The 26927-nt window shown below is 36.8% G+C and overlaps 1 protein-coding gene across 1 annotated transcript in view; it reads left to right on the top strand.

Moving 5' to 3' along the window:
- Positions 1 to 26927, top strand: part of LOC117400760 (integrin alpha-8-like) — a 74653-nt gene that overhangs the window by 12536 nt on the left and 35190 nt on the right. The window contains exons 4-15 of the mRNA XM_034001086.3: positions 829 to 952; positions 1334 to 1395; positions 2147 to 2192; positions 6475 to 6600; positions 7599 to 7643; positions 8868 to 8911; positions 9597 to 9653; positions 9767 to 9819; positions 12590 to 12795; positions 14878 to 15069; positions 23093 to 23138; positions 23457 to 23564. Of these exons, the coding sequence (XP_033856977.3) occupies positions 829 to 952; positions 1334 to 1395; positions 2147 to 2192; positions 6475 to 6600; positions 7599 to 7643; positions 8868 to 8911; positions 9597 to 9653; positions 9767 to 9819; positions 12590 to 12795; positions 14878 to 15069; positions 23093 to 23138; positions 23457 to 23564 (1109 nt within the window). The remainder of the gene's footprint in view (positions 1 to 828; positions 953 to 1333; positions 1396 to 2146; positions 2193 to 6474; positions 6601 to 7598; positions 7644 to 8867; positions 8912 to 9596; positions 9654 to 9766; positions 9820 to 12589; positions 12796 to 14877; positions 15070 to 23092; positions 23139 to 23456; positions 23565 to 26927) is intronic.

Below are 26927 nucleotides of genomic sequence, written 5' to 3'. Positions count from 1 at the left end.
GTAGTTGTCATGCCGTCAAAAACCTATAAAAACATCCAATGTTTTGATTGAAACACAGACTCCCTTGAGAAAGATATGTACAACATATCGAAACGTTGGGCAGCTGGCTCTTTGAGCTAAAATATATATATATATATATATATAGGTATATGAAAGAAAAGTTTTTTTTATGTACACAAAAAGTTTAAAAGATTAAAAAATATTTTATTTTCAGATTAATATTTTAATTACTATTTCAGATTAATATTTTAATCTTTTAAACTTTTTGTGTACATTTAAAAAAAACAAAAACTTTTATTTCATATGCCTTCAATTTTGTACACTGCAGTTTTATATATATATATATATACTCAACCCCACCGATTATGAGAAACATATTCAATACTAGGTCCCACAATGCTTGTTGTTTAAATTAATTTCATCAACAGTGTAAATCAGGTCCTCGGGACCCGTGTCTTCTGGTTTTCATTCCAACTGAGCTCTCAGTTACTTGACTAAACCCTTAATTGAACTAATAATTTGCTTCATTTGACCTTTTTGATTGATCTTGAAAAGTTGCAGATTTCAAGTTGCTAACACAATTTTATAGTTAACTTGAAATCTGCAACTTTTTAAGAGCTGACAACAATTAAACAAGGTCAAATGAAGCGAATTATTAGTTCAATTAAGGGTTTAGTTAAGTAAATGAGAGCTCCGTTGGAATGAAAACCAGAAGACACATGCGAGGACCAGGTTTGAGAACCCCTGATGTAAATGAAACATTTTTTTTTTTTAAATATGGCCCATGAACCCCACATTCTTGCAGTACTTTATCATTCTCTTTACTAGGCATGTGCTCCACTGTATCACTGGAGGACTCGTAAACAGGACAGCGAGAAGGATCCAGTGGGGACCTGTTACATTGCAATCCAGAACTTCAGTGTTTATGCTGAGTATTCACCATGTCGCTCCAGTAAGTAACTGTTTCAGCAGTCACAGAACCTCCAGGTAACAGTTCAGCTGATTCAAAGAATATATGTGCATTTTGACAAACTATGTTCTTTCACTTACAGTACTGTTGTGCGGGTAAGAACACTAAAGGTAGATGTACTGTAATTGAATGTGCTCATCTGGGTTATTTATGACAGGAGCCAGGTCTCTAGTTAAAAATGAAAGAAGAGAACACAATTATTTACCTGAAAAATCCATTACATTGCATCTTGTCATTTAGTATTATTTAATTTATCCTCACATTGATGATTTAACTGCTAAGTAAAGCAAAAGAGAGAATACCATCTAAACTGAACCTTGTTTTATAAGATCATCAATCTTTGTGTTTGTTTGTTGATTGCAGGTAACCCAGACCCCGAAGGACAAGGATTTTGCCAGGCTGGTTTCAGTGTAGATTTCACAAAGGTGCATATATTCAAAATACAGAACAATATAAGCAAAACCCCAATCTAATCGTGGTCAAAACTGTTGCACATTTCAAATAGGTCATGCATAAGATAAAAAGAATTTCAACTGTTTGTCAAGGAAGTAGACCATAGTTTGATCTGTCAGTTCATTTTATAGCATTGCTTTATCATCCCAGCATGGGGCAGTGGGCTAATTCACAATGGCTTTCATGCCTTTCTTGCTCTGGAGGCCTGGGTTCAAATCTGGCTCAGGTGATTTGTGGCATGAGTTTTGAGGTCTCCACTATTCACAATCAGTCTTTGCTTGAGCAGTCCAAGACTGAAGGATAGCACAAGCAAATATTTACAAGGTACAACATAAACATGCATACAGCCATTCTGCTAGCCAGCACACATTAAAAACTGTGGTTCATAATTCAAAACATGTATAGCTCTATAAATATTATATTTAGGGGTGTATTCATACTCGTAATTGCCTTTAAGAATTATTTATCGACAGGTATTAAATAAATCCATTCATTAATGTGTTGATTTCGAAATAAGAAAAGATCCTTTCCTCACCTTTACAACTGAATACCAATCAATGTTAATCAACTTCTGCATTGTGTTTAAAAGCTGATTGGAAGCAAAATGTCCTGTCATTGTCAGTTTACAGCCTCTGTACTGAAGGACAAATGTAAATGACCTGGATTAGAGGAAAATACACTTCCAGTGCTCTTATTAAATGTTTTTCATTTTTTCTCCTCTAGGATGGAAATCTTGTGGTGGGAGGACCTGGGAGTTTCTATTGGCAAGGTAGAGTAGTAATGGGATTTGCTTTATTCAATTTAAATACAAAGTTTACACTGAACTTACGTCACAGTGTTTTTAATATATGACCCTATCCACAAAACTTGAAGACACCTTCATTAGAAGAGCAGATATGTATCCCTGAACATCTTTTCACTGGCCTTTTGTCTGTGAATGGCTGTATCTCCAGAAAAGTTAGGAAAACTTAGTATGTGATCACCTTACATACATTAAATTCTAGCTATTGCATGTAACAGGGTGGAGGCTGAGCACGAACAGGAGACCCTGCACACTGTAAGCAAACGTCTTAAACACAATGCAGAAGAGACAGGCTCATCTTACATTCGTGGTTTTAGAGCTTTTAAGCTCATCTCACCCACGGGACAGAATCTGTAATGGCTTTGTGTCACACACCACTCTCCGTTACACATGCTTGTGATCCTCTCTAAGGTATCGGTGTAGCATTGAGAACATAACGGCAAAAATAAAAACTGTCCAGTGTATGTTCTTTTGTCATCCTGTTTGCACTTCAAAGGATTTTGGGCATCCTTTTACATAATGCATACTCCCCTCTAAAACCACCCTGAAATTAATCGAGAGGCTTCAAGCTTTATGATGAGATATTATATAGCTGTATGTATGGAGGGTGCATTATCAAAATCCTAAAATACAGCCATTTCCTCGTTCTGGCCATAATCTTAAGATTATGTGCCTAATGTTGCAGACAAAATATATAATTTACAACCGCAGTCACTGGCTGGCACTGCATAAGTAGTATTATACATTGTTAATTGAATAGAATGTTAATTGATGGAGTTGGGGAGCTCAGTAGATGTCATGTCTATTTAATGATATATTCTGATTTACATTAGTAAAGCTAATCAATACAGTCCCACTTTTACAACAACTCATTTGGAGACTTCATCAGCCACTCTCTTGATACCAGGCTTGGGATTTCAGTGTGGACATATCACATATAAACTAGTACTAGCAATGACCAAATGCAAAGCACCAATAAGTAAATCACTTTGTTTTGTAACATAAACAGTGGCTCAGTGTAAACCGACCTAATGGAACTCCAATTTTAAATTGTGTTAGTGACGTAAAGTAGGGTAGTATTAATGGTCTTGGTGCTGGTAGAGTTTTAATTATGATCAATGTCTTCTGGTTAACTAAGACCAATGAAGACAATGAGTTATTTGCAGCACAGAGTAACACTGCACTTAAGATGGTAATGGACCTCAGGAAAAAAAAAAAAGAATTCCATACACTTTAATATATCCAGGGTTTAATTACAACAGGAGATTTGGGTGGGCGGTTTGTCAAAGTCTTAATGGCCATATTAAAATGAAATGGAGTGTAAGCAGACAATCTTGATGTCAGCATTTTAATGCTTGTATAAACAATGTCAAGGAATGATGCGAGCTACACTGTTTAGGTTTGCTTATAACATGGCTAAGCCAATTCGCTGATCAAAATCAAAATATTTGTGGATGCGACTGTTTGGTGATCTTATAACAGCTAAAACCAGGACCCCTTTGTGCCCAGCAAACACATTTGGGATAGTAAACAGGAAGAACATATGTAGGTTTACAACCTGTGTTCACCTACATTCTACTACCAACTGAGCTCCCAGCACCATTCTTTGCACAATGAAGCAATTAAGTTAATTAAATATTATATGAGTCATCCCAGGCATTGCCAGCTATCTCAACTATCTGCCTGTCATGCGAAATGAAGGGGTGAATGGTAAATACTATTCCTCAGTTTTCCCACAGTCATTGTGTGTCATACCATGAGCTTTTGTAACATTTCACTTGAAATTGTAACTTAAGTAAAAAGATTAGGAACCAAGGATGCTGACAGAGGATAGAGCTAAGTGTGCCATATGCTCAGCAGTCCCTGCGCATGTCTGATGATAGGATTCTAAATTGGATTTAAGGAAACTGGGAAATGGGAAGCTCATGTGTTCAGTTGGAGACTCAATTAGGATTTTATGTCAAGCCCCAGTAATGACCAGCACTGATTTGGTTAGAGCTGGGTGTGCGAGTTTTCAGCTGGTTGTTGAACAGACAATGGAGAATAATATTTGAATTGTCTTGTAAGGAAACTGAAAGATAGTGACTTTATGGTTAGGGGTAAAACCCATGAATTGCAATTTAAGGTTAGGTTTAGGTTTAGGTTTATGTGTTGAGGTTGCTGGAATCATAAATGATCCCGGGTCATTTGGCTCTTGACGAATCAATAACATGCATATTTTCATCTTATCATTGTGGAACTTCAAGTCAGTTTAAAAAAAAAGGTATCCCAACTTTTTGAGTCAAAAACGATGTTATGTGTAACTTCAGTCCTGTTTCATGTGCTTGACTGTTAAACAGATTTCATAGACTTCCACTCTCAGAAGACAGATACTTCAGTGAAGTTTGTAAAACTGCTTAAAACCTGAACCTGCTCCTCCTTTGAAACAGCAGGAGCAAAAAAAGTGTTGCCCTCTTGAATGAAGCAGATCTTTACAAACTCATAACAGGAAGTAGCTGTCATAGTCCGTCTGTACAGGCTGCTGTGTGAGTAGTTGCAGAATTATTCACAGATTTTAGAATTTATCATTGTGTTCTAGCCAGGCAAAAGGAAACCCTATGAAGGTGAAATTACAGAAGACATGATTCCGTGTCTAATTGCTTGTTTACCAACAGGATCTTTAACATGTACTCAGTGCCATCAATTATGTAGTAGGACACATTGGAAGATACAGAAAGACTGATTACTAGCCTTCACCCAAAAGCAGAAAGCAGATTGTGGCAAAAATAGCTTTGAGTTTGCATAACCTTTTGCTGACCAAAACAAAGAATAATAAGTGTATTTCTTTTCACCCTAATGTTAAAAAATGCTTCATTTGGGTATTTTTAATCCTTGCACATAATTTATCATTCTGTAACCATACAAATGAATCCCACCTCATAAATAATGTCTTTGAAAAACAAAGGAGCTTCAGTGGCAACATTTCAGGCTGTCTGGTTTAAGTGCTTTGGGAGAGAAGTGCCTCCCACCATAAGCTGATATACCTATTAGAAAAACGTGGCTTTGTAGTATAATTATATATATTATTATTATTTGTTTATTTAGCAGACGCCTTTATCCAAGGCGACTTACAGAGATTAGGGTGTGTGAACTATGCATCAGCTGCAGACTCAATTACAACTACATCTCACCTGAAAGACGGAGCACAAGGAGGTTAAGTGACTTGCTCAGGGTCACACAACGAGTCAGTGGCTGAGGTGGGATTTGAACTGGGGACCTCCTGGTTACAAGCCCTTTTCTTTAACCACTGGACCACACAGCCTCCTTTTTAGGTTTTACAAAATTTCAGCATTATAGCTTTAAGGTTTTTGCTTTTTTGGAACCACTTTTCTTCCCAGTTATTTGTTTTATGAATGTGTGTTTAAGCCAAGAGCATTTAGATGTAACAGTCGATTGTTTCTCTTTGTAAAACAGCGTGGAGTAAAGTTGTTTAGTTTTCCTGTATGTTCTGTGTGCAATTATACTTGCAACTCCACTACAAAATAAAACTTGATTGGAACAGAGAAATGCCTCCATATACAGTATGTGTGTGTGAGAGAGAGAGAGAGAGAGAGAGAGAGAGAGAGAGAGAGAGAGAGAGAGAGAGAAGGAGAGGGGGGAGAGAGATAGATGTCGTCAAAAGTTTGCATACCCCAATGTGTGGAAATATACACACGTTGGGGATTTAAACTGTTGTCAACACTTTGTGCTTAAGCATTTGTTTATTTCTTTCTAAATAAAACCAGATTTCTACCCGAATATTTATTCTTTGTTGATTTATATATTTAAAAAATCCACCCGATTTCACCTGATTTTTTCATTAAATAATTCTACCCGATTTTTAAAAAAGCATTCACCCGAATTTGGAAAAAAAGGTCACCCGAAAATCAGACGCCCTATGTATAATATAAACAAATTTGTTTGACAGTTATTGTTCCACCATGTAAACAGATGATAGAGGTACCTTAATAAGCAGCTACCAGTGTTGAGTCCACTACAGTAGGTTACCAATTCATTCCAGTTTCATTGAGGCATTGTTCTTGGGATATCTGGAGGCTGCTTGACTCAGTATAACAGCTGATTATATTTGAACGTGGTTGAGGAGTCTATCTAAGGATATTTGGGTTGCCACTTCGCACTGTATCTTCGGGTCTGATACCGCAGTAAGAATGCTGGCTATTCTATTGTTTAAAAAAATAACATTTTAATGTATTTCTTTTTGTGAACAAAGGACAGGTAATCACAACCAGTGTGGCTGAGATCATCAATGGGTTTTCGTTCAAAGAGATCCTGAGAAAAGTCAAAGGGGAAAAACAAACCGGAGCAGCCTCAGACAGCTATGATGACAACTACCTTGGTAAGTTAGTCTTCTGGGATATGACCCTGACATTTCAGTAGCCATGACTGACTTTTCCAGAAACTTTGTAGCTTACAATCCATGGAGCCCATATCCAAGCTAGAAACATTCAGCAGATGGATTATTAGGCTCTTGTGGTACTAATAGTTTGTATTGTTAAAATCGTACCATGATACGTTTTTTATACATGATACAGTCAAATTACAAAGTAAAATTTGTATACCAGTCCTGTAACTATTTTTTTTCTTGACAACTGCTTTCATAGTTGCCTATAATACTAAAGTGCATTTGCCCTGTTAAACATGAGCTACTGTATATCAAATTAAATGATGAAAATGATTCAGTTGACACAAATTATTATTATAATTTTTTTTTTGTAATATATTTTTATTAGTTTTCAGTTTAAGATAACAGAAAAGAAAGAAACATAATGTTAGGTAGTAATTGAAACACCCAGCAGTTGAGACAGATATGTGTACATGTATGTGCGTATATATATATATATATATATATATACACACATGCATATACATGTATACATATACATAAATACATACACATAAAATAGGGAATATATCATAGATATATAAATACATTGACACAAATTAATTTAAACAATGTGTACTTAACACAAGCTAGGTGTATATTGTACCTCATTGTTTAATTAGCTTCTTCAATTTTTTAACATCATTGGGTTTATTTTTTTATTTTTTTACCTTTAATATAAATTATAGATGTTGAAACTTAGGGTGCCACTGTAGATATTAGGGAAAAAACTGTACTGCTGATTATAGACTGTTGAAAGTCTTTCAGCCAGAGCACCAGGCCCGAGCATCGAACAGTGACATCACAACAGGCCACGTTTCTAATCCACTTAATGGTTTCCTCTTATTTGACCTTTTTCAATTCTTTACTTCTGCTTACGCTGATATTCCCTGTTACACAGACATGCTCTGTCCTATAATCCAATACTAATGTCTGTTTACTGTGTCCTACAGGATACTCAGTTGCCGTGGGGGAATTTACAGGAGATTCCGAGCAAGGTAATAATCTCCTTTTCCTAGGTTCCCGCCACAGTGTATACATTAGGATATTATGTATTCACAGTACATTTTTTTCTGTACAAAGCAATTTGCAATATGTTGCAAAACTACATATGCCCTTGTTATAATTGTTGGATAATTTCCTTTAGCCCTGACCGAGGAAGAAGGTTACTTTTCCTCAGTGGATTTGAAAGGACTGCTTGTAAATGGAAAAGTTTTCTTTTTCACTCTTGGGAGGGATCTCTGAAATATTTACTATTGCATTCTGTCATCGAGTTATAATGGAACAAATTGCATATCTTCAGTCAGCCTGAATATAGATTTAACTTTAACAGTTTATCTCTCCACATGTAAAAATGTATAGGAAGAAGACAGTTAAACAATATTTTATACTGTACTTTGGTCGTAACATTACCGTGGTTTTGGCTCCGATTTGTAATCATTTGAAGTTGTTTAGGCCTTTAAAAAAAGTTTAGATATGGTACAACCATTTTTATAATGGTATTTACAGGATATCTTTTTCAGCAGTAGTTTATTTAACACTGGTAATTGTTGAGCACAAACATAAACTAGTGAGTCAATTAAGTGCAGGTGTACTGTGTTGAAGACAGTTATTGTGCCCACCATGCAAAGTGTGGCAGACAAAGAGATAGACTGCACTAACAGTTCCCTGAACTAGAGCCAGAAAAACAGATGACAGATGCACCTTGAATAAGCAGCCACCAGTGTTGAGTCCAGTACAGTAGGTTACCAGTTAATTCAAGTTTCAGTGTTCTCTGCCCTGCAAACAGGAAGTTACAATTGTCCATTCTGGGGGTCTACTTCCAGTTTATTTTATTATTATTTATTTCTTAGCAGACGCCCTTATCCAGGGCGACTTACAATTGTTACATTATACATTATTTCACATTATACAGATATCACATTATTTTTTTTACATACAATTACATACAATGACCCTGGACATTGCCAGTGTCATCATTTTGGGCTTTGTTTGTTTAACACATGGATTCACCATTTTTACTACTGATTTACACTGAAGCATTTTTCCTGGAGACAGAGACAATGTGTCTCCAAGTTTTCCTGTTCAAAATTTTAAACAAAACAATCATGTATACAGTACTTTATGAGTTGCAGGAGTTTGTATGTGTGTTTGTGTTTAATGTACAGATGTGTGTGAAACTGCAGCTGTTTTTATTAATTACATCTCCTTGTATTCTGAAGAACTCATTGCTGGGGTTCCAAGAGGAGCACGTAACTTTGGATATGTAAGTAAAAGAGTTTTAAGGGAGGTTGGGTTGGTCAGTTTGTTTATTTATTCTAAACATGTTTTACCAGCCTATAACTCTCAACAGTTCTAAATTGCTATCCTTATAAAGTGGAAAAGTTTATCTTATCTCGTGGAACCCTGTGGGGGAGTAGACAGTTTCCTGAAGCATGTGGAGCATGGTTGACCCAAGGCATGTCTATCACAATAAAGAATAAGAATCAAACAGTAAAGTCTAAAAGAGAATCAACTTGACCTGACAGAGAGCTCCAATTAAATCAGAGGAGACGCTGGGATCAAAAACAGATGGCCATCCCTAGTGTCCCGTATAGTAGTCAATTTGTGCAGCTTTGTCTTAAAATCTATATGGATGGAATGAGGCACTGTTGCTTTTTTTAAGGAGCTGGCCTGCCAGCCTACATACCCATATGTATAATTTTTTAGACAAGAGAGGAATGCCTCTCCATGCCCCCCACTATTTATTTTCTTCTAGAGGTGTGTAGTTTTCCCTGAGGGCACTGCAGTTGTGGTGACAGGATACATTGATGAATCTCTTGAGTTTCCATTTTGTTGTTCATGTATCAAATATCAAATTGATATACACAATTCTACCTTGGAGCGAGTTACCTAAATAGGGTTCATCGTAGTTAGAGTACATGCAATTTAACGTGTTTCTGTCATTGCAGGTAGCAATCATAAATTCTTCAGATTTGACCTTCATCCAGAATTTCACTGGCGAACAGGTATTTGATTTGATTTTAAATCCCTTTCTTAAATAGGACTTCTCTTTACGCACAACATTCCATAGCCAAAACTAACGACAGTATAAATAATTGTTTATTTACATATTTTGCAGATGGCATCATACTTTGGCTACACAATTGCTGTGTCAGATCTGAATGGTGATGGGTAAGTTTAGCACCAGTTTTCATCATTAGAACATTAAGTGTACCAGTACTAAAAACAGACACAGAGCATCTTCTGGAACCTTCATGATTTGTAAGATGATAAGAGATCACATTGCCAAATCTTGAGTGAGAAAACAGAACCATTGCTTTCTTTTAATTCTTAATAACTTCACTGTTGGACCAAAAACATACCTCACAGTGACAGTAAAACTAAGATGAGCAATAGTATCAATGAACAGTTTTATTGAGCCGATTTTTCTTTTTGAACTTTTTATTTCCCAGGAACTGCTTCAGCCTTTTTAAGCTATGATTTCAGTGTGAGCTTTGAAGCACACTGAAAACTTACCTTGCTCACTTGTCAAGTTAACGAACACGAAGCTCCCTTTACTACTTGGATCAATTGACATTGAAATGTTGATTCTAGCGTCAGCATGTTAAATTCGCTAACGTTGTGTTCTTAGTGTTGGGGGGGGGGGGGGGGAGCATAAACAAACTGGCAGGGGGCTGTGTGGTTTCTCCATTGGAGTTTTTTGTGTTTGCCTTGAAGCCCAGCAGGCAGTAAGCAGTAGGGGCATGAGAAGAGTCAACAGGTTAGAACAGTGCTGTGAAGAACACCAATACACTGAAATGCAACAGCATGGACCGCATAACAGTGCAGCAGCTACTGCAAGTGTGTACTGTAGGATCAGACCGCTGTGTAATCCTACCTGTCCAGCTGTTTGTAAACCCATTAGCCGGGCATGAAACCCACACGGAGAACACTTGGCTCGGATTCTGACAAATTCTTCATTCCCGGTTCCTGCTGGAATGAAGTTGAACCAGGGACAGAACCTTTTATTAGCAGCCAGCTAATCTTGCAATAGATACAAGGATGCTTTTAAAAGGATTTTGAATGCAGATGTATCTTGTGGGCTTAGAGAACTGTTTTTTTATCATGTCTCTCTACGTGGGGAAGCTGGAATTACTTTAAAGAACATATTCATGTCTCCCTACTTCGGGTCCTTGTTTTAATAATTCAAATCCCAAGACTGCAGGTGCTTCTTTTTTTAAATGGAGCCACAAACATACTTCTTGTGATTTGTATACCTTGTATGCAGTTAGTTCTCAACAGTCTGGTTTCCACTTAGAGGAATTCTTACATTCACATTTTCATACACACTATCAACAAGTATTGGTACAGCAATACATAAGTTATATTGCTATAGATTTGGTAAGCATTTACTGGAAAAATGTACAGCTGGATATTCATCCAGTTGATGTTTTACATTGTCATTGTGCTGGGCATGGTCGTATAAACAAGTGTGTGGCAAAAGCCTTTAAGTTGTTGCAACCTAATGCAAAATATACAGTTGATCATGCCTAATATCATCTGTACTGTACTAGATACTAATACTACTACTACTACTACTACTACTAATACTAATCAGTATTATTATTATTATTATTATTATTATTATTATTATTATTATTATTATTATTATTATTATTATTATTATTGATGTAACTAAAATGTAGTGTTTTTGATCATTCTTAATTTTAAAGTTATTTATTTATTTATTTTAATCTTTTAACTGGTTATTAACACATTTACAAATGATGCTCATTTTGTGTTTTGAAGTTCAGTTTGCCTGTACGTTATCAATGCTTTTTCAGTGTTTCTGATTTTAATTGTATTGCTTGTATCTTATTACTTTTATGCTAGATGTTGGTATGATTGATATAAACATGAAAGGTTTCTAATTAAACTAGAAAGAGGTTTCAAATTCCATTGCTTTTCTTGTTTTAAATTAAGAAACCACAACAAGAAAATGTAACTTTGGTTGAGAGGATGATGTAACGACATGGGGGGTGAAGTAATTGATGATGTAACGACATGGGGGGTGAAGTAATTGTTGAAGCTTTTACCAACAAAGCCAATCTAGTAAAGCAACTTCATTTCAATGTATGTGAATTCGTTTTATTGTCTACTCCTATACATAGGAGCATGAAACAGGGGTGGGTTAAGCCACCTTGCTTTCATTAAAAACTGCTTTATTGTGGTGTCAGCTACATCTGCAGTGCTTTTCTTCAAAAAAAATTCTTCAAAATATGTATGAATGAATGAATGTTTTCAATTTGATAACTTTTTGATGTTGCAGTAATAAAGTGTACCTTTTCTCCAATTATTTACTGTTATTTTAAGAGTTAATACAGTCTGCTAGCACTACAGTCAGCGGTTTTATCTAGTTACGTTTATGCTATATGTTTGTATAGTTGGCACAAACATGAAAAGATTCCAGTATTTAATGAGATACTGTAGTTTAATCTTATTTATAAGAGTTTCCTGGCAGCAGATGCTGAAGTACATGCAATTAAGATTACAGTTAAACACAATGTAAGTTGCCCATTGTATACAATGTTGAAATATTTAGAAAATGCACAGCTGACAAAACAAAATTACATCTGGGCCTTTTTTTGACAGTAGAACATACTGTAAAATGTTTTCAATTTACTGAACCCTTTTTATTTGTCAGTAATGCACAAGCCTTTGTGTGCTTTCTATTGGGGTATTGCGCACCAAAACACTGTAAAAAATACTTTTTGGAACTTTCAGTTCATTAGCTTATCTAACGTGAGTTTCCTTCCCAGTTAGGACTTTCTTCTCATCTTTGTGCTACAATAAAACACAATGGCTAGAACTTTGCAAGGAATGCTGTAGTTCGAGAGTCTATTTTGGTATCACCAGAAGTCTGAATTATTCATTAAGGACGGTCTTGTTGCATTTTTTACAGATTGGATGACATATTAGTAGGTGCTCCGCTCTACATGAACCGTGAATTTGAGAGCAAACCCAAAGAAGTGGGACGAGTCTACATCTATCTGCAGGAAGATGCCTTATTTTTTAAGGATGCCATTATACTATCAGGGACTGAAGTATTTGGCCGATTTGGCAGCTCCATTGCCTCTCTCGGGGATCTAAACCTGGATGGATATCATGGTAAGTCATTTTTTTTACATTTTGTAATAGGTTGTGGGAGTCTGCTGCAAATGAGTGAGAGGGAGACAGAGGGATGCAGTTGAAACCACACACAAAATATGTTGTAGGTGTTGTTGCAAGTAACCGCTACTAGGGTACCTCTGTGCTGCTCCCCCTAAAAAGGGTGTTCCTGCACAGCTCCCTCTCTCCTAACAACCCTCTGTAAACTTATTGTGAGATTTATTATTATTATTATTATTATTATTATTTATTTCTTAGCAGACGCCCTTATCCAGGGCGACTTACAATCGCAAGCAAATACAAATACATTCAAGTGTTACAATATAAGTCATACAATAAGAACAAGAAATACAATAATTCTCAAGTGTGACAAACCACAATTCAATAATACAGCAGATAATAGTGAAAGTTACATCAGGATATGATTAAGTAGTGATAGTTACATCAGGATATGATTTAAAATCCCCTAAACTAGTTCCTATGTTAAACGTAGCACTCAGGACCCCAGTTCCACACATGGTGGCTGTGTACTTGGTTCACTCACCTTGGTCGGTCACACGCATGCACGTTTGTTTTTTTTATTTGCTTTTTATTCCAGCAAAAGCCATTTATGTTTTATCTATGTGTTAACAAAGAGGATATCCTAATGTATGCCCCAGCTTCCATTATGTCTGCAACACTGGAAAGTGTACACTGATAATTTTTGCAAAGAGAAAAGCAATGCAAATGTTATAAATCTAGTAAGAAACCACTCAAAACATTGAACTTTTTCTGTGGTTCCTAAAACCAATTTGATTCTTGACATTAACATTCATAATATTGCTTGTTGTTGAAATTGAGGCCCTGGTGCCAGCAGAACAAAAAACAGGCCATTTGTCATCAAGAACAAAATTATATCATAACATTTTTAAACTTATAGATCTTGTCTTGAAGTATCAATTTGGTATTTCCTTTCAGATTGTTATCAATCTGAGCTATGCTTTTGATGTCTGGTTGTCATGCAATGCAACATACTGCCATGCTGTAGGTTTCTTTCAGCAACTGTATGGAAGCTCTTAGGGGCAAGGTCCAATTTTGTTTTGTATTTTAACAATGAACTGTTAGATATCATCTTTGTTTTATGATGGAAATGTATTAAATGTTGTATACTGTAAATTCACTTTTATTTGAGAGATAAGTTACAGCAAGTACATTTGTGACATACCCTCTGTAGCCATGGGGCTACTAAAATGACCAGTCACAGGTTTTCACTTAAGGTTTTTCTCTATGTACATAAAATAAATACTGCCTCTGGGCTGAATGAGAAGTTATTGAGGCCTACTGTAGGAGAGAGGAAACCCAGAATCTCCCCTGCAGTTAAGCTGTCTGAACAAGGTATTGACAAAAAGTTGCATCCTGGGAATATGTACAGAAATAACTGACAATAATAAAAAAAAAATACAAAAATAACTACATGTACATATTTCTGCTTAAAACTCCTTGCACCCCATAACATGCATGCATGGTTGTTAGGAAATCTACATGTATCTAATTTTCATCAAGCCACATGACCTCTGACATCAGACCCCAGTTTTAGGGGTGGGAGTACTTGGCTCATCCAGAGCTCTAAATGGGATAATACCAACATCCTCTTATAGGCTTTGAAAAGAACCCACAACATTAACATCTACTTTTGTGGTAAAAAATGCTAATCTGTTTGGGGACCCTTGCATGTTCTAGGACTTTTACTGGTTTGGTTACTGAATACCATGAGTCCTCTCATTATGCAGAGCCTGGCAACAGGAACTGATCTCACCAAATAACAATGCTGGCATTAACTTTAAATAATCACAGTCATTCATATCATTTTGTCATCTTGCAGGCCAAGAAATTAAAGCGACTGGTGAATTTTCTAATGAAGTATTATATAGAAATAACCCACTAGATTATACCCACTATATTAGAATATCAATTCTCCAGCAGTTTGTGAATGCACTCATAATGCATAGCATGCCATGATTTTTTTTGTCAGAGTCTTTTTTAGTTTTCGAGGTTGTTTCATTTCAGCATTACCAATTACAGGTACTTTTTCTCATGTTGTAGATATTGCAGTTGGGGCTCCATTTGCAGGAGAGGATCGCAGAGGCAGAGTTTTTATCTACAACGGACAGAAAGACGGATTAAAACTGCCTCCTTCACAGGTTCTGGAAGGAGCCTGGGCCTCTCAGTCTATACCAGCAGGATTCGGTTTTACTCTGAGGGGAGACTCAGACGTGGACCAGAATGAATATCCAGGTAAGAAGCACAATAAAAGGAACATCTCTGCCTCTCTATCTCTCTCTGGAAAACACATTACAGCTTTTTTAGAGTGAAGGTCAAACCCAAGATGAGGTATCAAAAGTAAAAATGCAATGTAGGTCTTCCCTTTTATAGAGCATAAAAATACACAGAACTTTTACGAAGACAAAAAAAAGATGTGGAGTAGTTACTTTTTTAAAATGCTAAACATACAAGATGTGGGTCTGATGTATTTTCAAGAAAGCACATCCCCAGGGAGTACACAGTAAAGGAGTGTTGTTTGTACAATATTTTATTTATAAAGCAGCAAACTCTATTTTAAGACAACTGAAAATATTGTAAAAATATGTATTTTACTCAGCCTAAGGATTGTCTGTGTATATAGTGTGCTTTTTGAAGTACATGGAGGAATAATTCATGGGAGGAGAATCCTGAATTCATTATTTAAGTGTAATCCTTGTTGTACATGTATTTAGGTCTGCATCTAGACATGCTCCATTTCTGTGCTGTATGGAGCAGATCGCTTTAGGACCCATCTCTGCAGAATCAGATCACTGGGGATTTAAAATAGTTTTTCCATCTGCTACTGTGATCCGTCGTCTTTCAAAGGAAATGATAACATCACAGAGAGTTTTTAAAAACCATAAGTCAAGCCTCGACTGTAACCCGCTTCCTGGTCAGGGAGACGGAAGATCATCTGGGCTCCTCACTTCCCTCTGTCAAGCCAATCACATCTTCTTTATCCACCATCGTTACCTCTGTTACCAAGCTGCAGAACTCTGGAGGCAGAAACTTGCCTGCACTGTCTGTCTGGACTCATCGGGCTCCTGACAAGTAGGATTTGGCAAACCTTGATCATGCAGTTCTCCTCCCTAATCCAAGCAAATGCCAATGCCAGCCCAAAATCAGGAAGATGACTTGAAGCACACTTACATGCATCACCCTGTACTCTGTTTTATTTATTGGCTGTAAACATGGAAATGAAATTCCCTTATTGTAAAGTACATCATTAACTAATGTCACTTTCACATCAAAAGCTTGGACCTGCTGCAAACACCTTATCTGCTCAAATTAAAATAAGTGTGGAGTAATCAGTGGCAGCGTAAAGCAATGTTTGCTTTTGCCATGGATTTCATTTTAGTGTAGACATGCACTCATGTGACTGGAAATCAGGGATTCCTGACTGAACCATTAACCCTGATGTTATTACATTATGAATATTTTAAACTATTTGCTAATGGGGGACATGTATGAATTGACTGACGCAGCGCTAAATTGGCGGAGTGTAAAGTAGCACTCAGCTACTGCACAAATTTGACTCCATCCTGTATTAACTGGCCCGAAATGAATGAGGCACAGTGTAAGATGCCACATTTAAATGTTTAAATGCGCTGCGCCAGTGTTCTGAAAATCTGCCCCCTCCTCTCTTGCACTCTAAATGGGCTACCGGTAGCACAGATTAACAGACTAATCTGAAAAATAGCGCCTCCCCTCCAAATGGGCTACCTCAATGAACAATAGGTAGGTCATTTGGAGAGACAGAAATGACCCGTGTTGACTAAGTGTCTTGACTTTATATTATATTATTATTACAAAACGGATAAAACCAAATATACATAATGAAAAGGATATAATGAACCAAGTTTATTATGCGATGAATACAAACAATTGTACATAATAAAATAGCCTGTATCGAGCTATAATTTGATGCTCAGAAAGGGTAATGCAGACCCTAAATACTCTCCCTTCTTCTCAGTACTCTCCCTCTGTTCCTGGGTTGTTCAGGAAGGTTAGGAGTCTGGACTCTCCATCATAAGATATGCCCCTATAAATTCTTGTTATCACGAATTTCACGGAAATTGTGTATTTGACTGCCTACCGTGAAAATAGGCATTTTATTTTCCTCACAGTATTTTACATTACTGTACTCTTCACCTCCCATGTTCATGTCATACTTGTATCAAGTAGAAGCAGAGCTACAGTAGCTGTAAACGGACCAGCTCAATGCTCTGCATTTGATTACTACGGCAACGGGGTCAAACAAATACCGGCTTCATGATTGGCAAATTCCTCATACTGTGCAATGACATTTCTACATACTACCAGAAATGTAGTGTGTTTAAAGAAAAACACAAAAGCTTCAGTTTTGTCATTTCAGGTTTGCAGTTAACGTTTCTCCTGTGTTTAATATTTTGGGATTAGAGGCAGCAAAATAGGCTACGGGAATTACACGGTCATTTTAATTAATGTGTCAGCATAAGTTTTAAAGGTTTAGAAAACTCGAAAATGTTGCTGAATTAGGCATTCAAGGTTTAAAAAAAAAAAATCTATTTTGTCTGCTTGTTACTTTTTTTTGCAGTCAACACAGACCATTTTAAACGACTTGTTTCCAGCAGAAGTTTGTTGCATTTTTAAAGATTGTTTTAAAGGGTAGCTAGGCTAAATCTTAAAATGTTTCAGTCTTGGTTTTTGGGTGATGTTCTCGATGAACTATCAGTGGTAATGCATTTTAGGCAACTTACATCAGCAGAATATAATGTAAATAGAAAATGTGTTTTCTGGTAATATTTAAATTTTTTTAATTATTTTCAATAAAATGGCGGTTTTGTGACACTGAAATGTTTCTCTTATATTGTCATTCGTGAATTTCCGGGCCCCTATATGACTGCTTCCATAATGCTCTTCCCTATCGGCTGCTTTCTGACTCTTGCACCCAAAAAAGACCAATTTGAAATCCGACTTATTTGTGGACCCTTTTAGGTCCAGCGCAACTGTTCTGCCGCTTCATAAATCTAATTTTAATATCACAGACTTAATTTACAAATGAGTCCCACTTACAATTCGCCCATGCATATAATTAAGGCTTTACACACCTTGAAATTCATGGCTAATGAGCGGCAGAGCGCATTGCACAGCGGAGTGCATTTTGGCGCTGCTAACACGGCCTTAACTTGCCAAAAGTGTCATGATACATACGGGGCAATTTTAAGGCCAGCGTAAACTCAGCGCTATGGCCTAAATGCCATCGCAAACGCTTGATACATGTCCCCCAATGTATTTTAATTTGTAACTCAATTTGGAATGCCCAATTATTATTTGTATCCCAGTTCACTGCTGCAACCCCCTGGCGACTCGGGAAACGGAGTCTGGAACACGCGTCCTCCAAAACGTGTTCCTGCCAATCCGTCATTTTTCGCACTGCGAATCCACAGCGAGGCCACCAGACCTATAATACCGGAAGACAACACAGATCTGAATGGCTCCACTGCAGACCCACAGGCGCCCTATCAGCCACAGGGGTCGCTGGTGCACTGTGAACCGTGGATTGCCCTGCCAACCTAAGCCCTCCCTACCTGGACGGCACTCGGCCAATTGTACGCTGCCCCCGAGGTACCCCTGGTCACGGTCGGCAGTGACATAGCCTGGATTCAAACCTGCGATCTCCAGGCTATAGGGCACATCCTGCACTCCACACATAACACAATTTTTTCAATGGAACTTATACTTGGGTCTTACAAACCTTAAAGTTATAAGCCAAGTGCTAAGACCACTGTAACTAAATGTGTGTTCAATTATTATTTATTTCTTAGCAGACGCCCTTATTATTATTATTATTATTATTATTATTATTATTTGTTTATTTAGCAGACACCTTTATCCAAGGCGACTTATAGAGACTACGGTGTGTGAACTATGCATCAGCTGCAGAGTCACTAACAACTACGTCTCACCCGAAAGACGGAGCACAAGGAGGTTAAGTGACTTGCTCAGGGTCACACAATGAGTCAGTGGCTGAAGTGGGATTTGAACTGGGGACCTCCTGGTTACAAGCCCATTTCTTTAACCACTGGACCACACATCCTCCTATCCAGGGCGACTTACAATTGTTACAAGATGTCACATTATTTTTACATACAATTGCATTATTTTTTACACATTATTTTTACATACAATTACCCATTTATACAGTTGGGTTTTTACTGGAGCAATCTAGGTAAAGTACCATGCTCAAGAGTACAGCAGCAGTGTCCCCCACCTGGGATTGAACCCACGACCCTCCGGTCAAGAGTCCAGAGCCCTAACCACTACTCCACACTGCTTATTTGGTGTAATACCAGAATATCTAAGATTTTGTAGGTCTCCAAACAGGAAATCTTGTTTTTATAAATGCCATGCCACACTGTCTGATTCTGATGTATTAAACTATGAGTTGATAAAGAGATGACAGTATTATGAAAAACAAAGCCTTATATAATACAGAATTATTATAGCAGATTATTCAATAGCAGAGGTACAAAGGTGGACACACAAACAAAGTGTACTTGTTAAGAAAAGGCTGCACCCTGTTTCCCTATCATTATACCTAGACAATCACTTCTAGTATTGAGTATAAAAGAGGAGTTCATTCCTTAACCTTTATAATGGTTTACATTTCACAAAGTCCAAATCAAGTTAGTAATGCATGTCTGAGTCATAATGGAGGAGATAGCATTCGTAGAGCAATAGGACAAAAGTTTGATAAGTTGTTTTCTCAATTATTCATCTCATCCAACCTGCCCTGCTAATTTTTATTGTACAGTGCTTTGAATGTTTGTCAGAAGTGTGTACAGCCCATTTGCTAATATCCTTTCAAAATCTTCATTTATAATACCCATTGGAAATGTAATGGCCAGACAATCTTTATTCTGAGAGCATTCTAGTTCAGAGTCCCCAAAATATAACTGATAAATGAATTTCATAGATGTTGAAATAGATTAAGTACTATTTCAAGAACATGGGGAGGTAAAAGTTGAACAAAATAGTTTTATTAAGAATATACTATATACAGTATTGTATACTACCATTACATCGTTGTCTCTTAGGGTCTAAAGAAATGAATTGCATTTTTAAAATCTAAACTAACATGGTAAACTAACATGCATAGCATTCTATGTGGTGTACAACTAAAACATGAACAAAACAGGCCGACCACAGTGTACAGTCTTGTAGAGAATCCGCAATCCATGTATTGGGCAAGGAGTGCAGAGGTCGTAAAAAGACTGCATTTGTCATTAGGTTTTAGTGAGAATCCTGTTTGCTTTGAGCCATGGATCATGTTGTAATACCGACACAGTTTAAAGCCTCAACATGGTAAAAGAATGTGCTTAAAAAGCTTGTTTGGAGAACTACCTTAACAGATGTGTTTATTAATAGTGAAGCGCTTGAGTAGCAGGGTTTTCCTTCCTCCACAATGCAAAGCCCTCATTTAACTGCTGGAATCTTGTTATAGCAAGTACCCAGAGGGATTTCACAAAATCATTTTAGTCTCACTTTAGCAGAATTTCATGCCAGTCTAAGTGATTTGCAGATGTGATAACCAGACGTGGCTCCCTTCAATGAAGTTATCCAGTCTGATCTTGCAGTAGGTGGAGTCTGAAATACTCTGAAGGAAAAATGTACTGTAAATGTAGCTACCCAGGAAAGGTACATGGCAAGCTGCCAAGAAACCAAGTTCTTGATATACAGTATTGATGGATACATTTTTTTTTTTAAACCCTTTACTGTGCCGGTATTGTTTTCATATGACCAACACTGTACACTTTCCCCCCTGTGGATTCATCTGGTGGAAAACTCATTTTACCAAATGTTCATTTCTGCGGCCTTTGGCTCCAGGGTTATCTGGCATTGAGTCGCTCCTGCTGTGGTTTCAATCCCCTACTGCTCTTTACCTTTAATCCTCCTAGACAGGAACACGAGCGCCGCATTACACTCATTACTGGTACATACTTCAAAGGAATAACGTGTGTCCTGAAATTACAGGGGTATATGGTTTCCGAGGCAGATTTTTTTTTTTCAATTTGAATTATATGGGAAGTATTCTGTTGCCCTGTTGCTTTTACTTTTAATTTAATTTAAAGCTAAAGGAAAAAAAAACTTAAAAAAAAGATATTTTCCTGGAAGAAAGATTTCATAGATTTTTTATTTTATTTTATTTTTTTCCTGTAAGACCATGCAAAATAATTGCAAAGGTCCACTGCAAAGGTAAAACAGGTGGTCCACATACACTGTATATTTCCAGTCTAAAACATAATCCCCTTTAGACATTAAATACAATAGATTGTAGGTTAAAATTTGGCAGTGCAAACATTGTAATACCAAAGGGTCAAACCAATTGTGGCAGTGTGCCCCGCCCCTGTGTGTATTTTATGTTTATATGTTGCATGTGGTGTATTAATGTTGGTGTATATGTATTGGTGCACAGGCTATAAATGGGTCTGTGTAGCACGAGTGTTATAAAATGTGTATTTGTATTTAGATACGAGGATGGCACAATCACTTCACATGCAGAGTAAAAGGGGTGTTTGTATGGAAGCACGGGAAGTGCAGAAAGTAGTTCACGTGCAGATGTACCGAGATTCCAATTGAATGATTGATTAGCAATCCAATCTCGGTACAGCTGCATAAAAGGGTGAATGTTTCACTCACTCGAGGGTGGGTGTTCAGGGAGAAAGGACGGGAGAGAGAGAGGGGGAAAGATAAATAAGAAAAATAACAATTGCTGGCAGGCCAGCACAATACTTGTTCTGTGTTTAGTTTCCGTCACTTGTTTGTTAGTGTCTGTCTGTTTTGGCTAAAGTGCCATTTTGTTTTGTCTACAGTGTTTTTCGTTTGTTCAAACCTTTTATTTTGTTCACCAGTTGTTTATTTAATAAAAGCGCAGCAGCACATTCATTACCAGTCTGCTGTGGATTTCCCTTCCTTTCACTCACCATATCACCTCGCAGAGCTGTGTTTCTTCCGGGTCTGACGTCACTGCACAGGCCAGCTTGCCACACCAATGTACAAAGCCCACTTGGTTCATTCCAGTCTAAAACTTTGTTCCAAGCAAGCTCTAACTTAGCTAGTTCAACCTTGGCCAGTTCAACACACGAGTGCTTTTTTCTAGAACAACATAGCGGTTTAATTGTATGATCTAAAAGGAAATTAATCTTAAACAGAAGCTTTGTCTCTCCTCTTCATATACATAGTTTTTCTAGTACTTAAGACCTTCTGTCACAGTCTGGTAAGATTGCTAGACCTCAGATTTTTTTTTTTCAGTCCTCTAATTGCGTAGGCCTCCTCATTTCCTTACACTGACCTTGTGATTCATTCTTTGGAATTGTGTGTTGTGCTGTTGTAAATGAGAAAAATAAGTATGAATATATTGTCTTTCCTGAAATAAACTTTAGAAAATGATTCATAGTGTATATATTTATGTGAAGGGTTTTTACTATGAAAGCAGATTACCTCATCCATAAAAGTAATACTAATTTGTCTAGAGTGTATATATAATATACTGAAATTCTGTACTTAATTTACTAAATTTAGTGTTACAAATATTACATAAAGTAAAACAATATCAAACTAGACAGGAAATAGATACCACAGTTGTTGGTTATTGCAAAAAGGTTAAATATTTTGAGTTAATTAAAAACGTTTTCCATGAAATATCTGTAAATAGTGATTTTGGCACTAACAGTTTTTGAACAGAACTTATGCTATATTTTATATACTTGTAGTTGATATTATGAGACTATTATACCAGTTTTCACCATTATAATATTCACCATGATTTGTGTCATTACTAAAATTACTTATTTGTTTTGAATACATATGAGTGTTATCATTACTAAAATTGAGTGTACAGTAAATTAAATATCTACAAAGTAAGTATTAAGGGTAGGCTTTGTATTATTATGTTTGGTAATATTAGCAAAGGCTAAGAAAGTTAAATGAACACTGGAATGCTTGTTGTGTTTTATTGCATGGACTTGGTTACTCACTAATGAAAAGTATCATTTTTTGATATCCAATTCAAAGCGTCAAAGACAGTGAATCTAAACAGAATTGTGTTTATAAAACTTAGCTATTCCATTCAGGCTTATACAAAATCACAAAAACGCGAAAAGGCTGTATTTGATGAAAATCGGTTAAGACCCTGAAATGATTTCCAGCTGTGTATTTCTTTGAAGCTAAAGCAATTTACTCCTTTTTATTACAGATTTGATTGTCGGCGCTTTTGGGGCAGGAAAAGCTGTTGTTTACAGGTATGCATGTTTTTTTACTTACTGGTAAACCCTTACATATAAATGTACATAATATTTCAGTGAAAGGTTATGTTGGGGGGGGAGAGGAGAGGAGAGGAGAGGGCAGGGGAGTCCTAACAGTCAGACTGTATCTCGCATATAGGCTTAACTGTCTTAAAGTAATTAAAAAACTTTAACATTGCTGATGCAAAAAAACATTTTAGTACCCTCTACATGTTGTTTTGTAAATACACATCCATTGAGTTTGTCTGACAGTCAAAGCTCACCATGCAACACATGACTGCAAAAGACTGTGGCATCATTGTTCTCTTTACACAGAGCTCGGCCTGTAGTGACAGTGGATGCTGAACTCCTGCTGAACCCCATGATTTTGAACCCAGAGAGTAAAACTTGCCAGCTGCCAAACTCTGCGACCTCTGTGACTTGGTAAGCAGGCATATTTTGGACTGGAAATGGTGACCTGGCTGACATAGTGCCCTGAGAGTTTGCATGTGACATTTGGCCTTGGATGACAGTGTTCACCCTTGTTTTCTTCCTTAATTTGTGACTAGTTCATACCTGTAGGCCAATCCAGAGTAGCACTGACCTAAATTTACCAAATTAGTTGATCTTTCAATTAGATTAGATTAGATTAAGTATAAAATGCTTGTGTAATTATTAGGTAAAACAAGTGTGACAGCTGATTTTATTTGCTTTTGTACAGGGTGGTTTTGAAGTCAGTAGGCATAATTTATATTTTTGTCTTCATACTATGTTGAAATGGACTGTTGATTCATTAATTTCGCATGCAACAAACTGAGGACAAAATGCAATAAGAACACTTGATAAGCTGAATCACCATTGGAAACGTCAGTAAGCAGTTCTAGCAAAGTGTTTTTGTGTTTTAATTATTTAGATATGGCGTTTTCTAATGATAAAGTAGCAATCATTTCGGGGTATCCATGTGGTGTTTTTCTGTGGATGTTTCATACAAAATATAAAGCCCAGCTGAAGAAAAATCAACAACAGGCAAATGCTTTCCAAGTCCCTAGGGGTAGATTTCTGCATCTTTTGGCCAGCTGTGTGACTTGTGCAGAGAGGATCCAGAAGCACAGTGGGGGATTAGAGGAGCTGAGAGCTGAAAACGTGGGTGGAGGGTGAAGTGAATCAGCTGTGAAGACTGTTCACTTTAGACCTGGCTGTGGGAGACACGTGCCAACATCATAAATATACTAAGCTCCATTCCACCTCTTTTTCATACAATATATTTATGTGGGCATTTATTGATTGATTGATTGATTTAAACAATTGTATTGAAAACTTTTCTTTTTTCTCAAGCTGGTACTAGAGGAAGCACCTACTAAATAATGGCATGGTTTTATCAGAGAAGCTTGTATAGCGGGTGTTGACAGTATGAATAATTTTCTTCGTGTCCGGCTACTCATTTTTTACTCATTTTTTATTGGTTTATATACACATAGTATTGAATCAATTGCCATGCACTTCTCTCTTTTTCCTTCTTCTGGAATTAGACTCCTAATTGTCCTATCACCCCAGATTGTATCTCTAATAGCACCGCAGCCCCGGGCTTTAATGTTATTTTGCACAAATAATCTTAGAAGGGTGAAGAGCTTCTTGAGTGAAATGTGTGATTTCTTGGGGATTATACAGATAAACACAAGATTAGCTTGCAAATTCTTTTCCACTGTGAAGAAGCCTATTATGGTAGTTTATCTGGGACTGATCAGACAGCTTGGGTCAAAGATATGATCAGTTTTGGCTTACCTGATCTGGTACCTTGTGTTCTTCCAGTCATTCCCCATATACAGCTGCTTAACATGAGTTTTGTAGTCATACTGTTTCTCTATATTAGTGTATTAGTAGCTATGGTACGGTAACAAAGGTTGTCATTGTGTGTATCAGCATTTCAGTTGTAATATATTAATTATGAAACACCCTGAAGGTAACATTATAGAGTAGACCAGCCCTCCTTGCTAATATGAAGGAGTTGAGAACATGTAAGATTCGCATGCATCACATTTTTAATAAAGCTGGATGACACATAATGTGTCCCAATACTTGTTGGAGGTCTCTGTATAGTACACGTTGTACTACACTCTTTTACACATGTGATTACCAAGGCTTTACTTTAAACAGCTGTGCAGTACTACCCCTCTGAAGATGGTGAAGATCTTCTCAACTTGTTTTTTTTAAAGTTAGAAGTTTAAATGTCTGTTTCCTGAGACCTAATCGCTTCCTGTGCTTTCCGTTACGTGGATTGATCGCAGTGTTAGCACAAGCAGTGATTAGGTGACAGGAAGCAACCATAGCTTCCCATCTACCATGTACTGTATAATTTAAAAATGATGCATATCTTTATAAAAGCAACATTTAGGAAATTCTCAATATAAGAAAAAAAGGTGACCTGTGATAATGTTTCTAGTGCTAATAAGAGATAAGAACGTTGATTTTAAAGCTTTGGTTATCATCACTATTTGAATGGGTTAGTGAATTGCCTCAGTTAGGGGCCCGGTCCATGATTTGTTGATTTATCTCGAAAGTCATATAGCATACTGTTAACATCGCAAACAGAAAGTGAATGTTATTTATGCTACTGCCATTTTGTGGGGTTTAAAAGCTAGTGATATATAACGGCAATTTACTGTATTGTGTTTATGGAAAAAGCCTTAGCATTGAACAAAACATAGACTAGATAGCTGCCAAATGGTCTCCTATGTCTAGTTATGCCACGACAAACAATATATAGGCTTAACTGTTCAATGGTGACATTACTGTTTGTGTTTTTTAAAATCTTTTTGGTGTTTGTGTTAGGAAGTGAAATGGTCACTCCTGGGGATTCACGGAGGAGTGCAGAAATAAATGACTTTAATAGTCCCTTGAGCGAACCTCAGAAGTATTTTAAAGGATACATGGCATATAAGTTATCCACAAGGAAAGAATTGACTGAGGTCACAACATATGTGAGCCCTGCAGCAGCACTACATTTGAATTATCAGACAGTGTAAAATGATTCCTGATGAGAGCAGGACTTGAGGTTTAGAAGTGGAGGTTTTTACATTGTGGTACAGCCACCAAAATGTACATTATAAAGTACTGTACATGCATTTGCTTACATTAAATATTCATGCTGTACAATGAATAGTGCAGTATGTGGTAGGAATACTGCTGCCATAAACTCAGTGGCTTAATAGGGAAGAGTGTCTGTATTTTTATGTTCTTTTTTTAGATAGTGGAATATCCTTTTACAGTCTAAATTATATCCATTTACCCTACAGGCCTAATTTTGATGCAAGTGTATTTTCCTCCAAGAAATAGTAGACAGATCTAGCCAGATCTAACGCCAGCAAGAACATATAAAGGCACTTTATTTGGATATTTCTAAAAGATTCATATTAAACTTGTTCAACAGACTATGCATTTACAGTTTGGCACTTTCAAAGAAACTGTACTTTTTTAATTCAATATTTACTGTTTTAATCTAAGTCTGTGTAGACTCGCATCCAGAGTGAAACAATATGGTCTGTAGGAAATTGTTTGCTCCCCCATCTCTAGTGGCCTTCTCAGCAGGAAGTCATTTCAGCATAATGAATACTAATTGCAGCTAAAACGCCCTGGTATCCATTAACAAGCAATTATGTAAAACCTTTGTTCGTTATTTCGTGAAATATTTAGCTTTTGAGGGTTTCTTTTATTTTTTGACACAGCATTTTACTTTACTGTTACATTCTTCGTTGTGATTGTTGTTTTAAATGAAAGCTGCATTCCTTTATATAGTTACTCATTTTGATA

The sequence above is a fragment of the Acipenser ruthenus genome, chromosome 4 (genome assembly GCF_902713425.1).
Source record: "Acipenser ruthenus chromosome 4, fAciRut3.2 maternal haplotype, whole genome shotgun sequence".
NCBI lineage: Eukaryota > Metazoa > Chordata > Actinopteri > Acipenseriformes > Acipenseridae > Acipenser > Acipenser ruthenus.
Note: the sequence above shows the minus strand (reverse complement) of the source record. Positions and strands in the feature narration are given on the sequence as shown.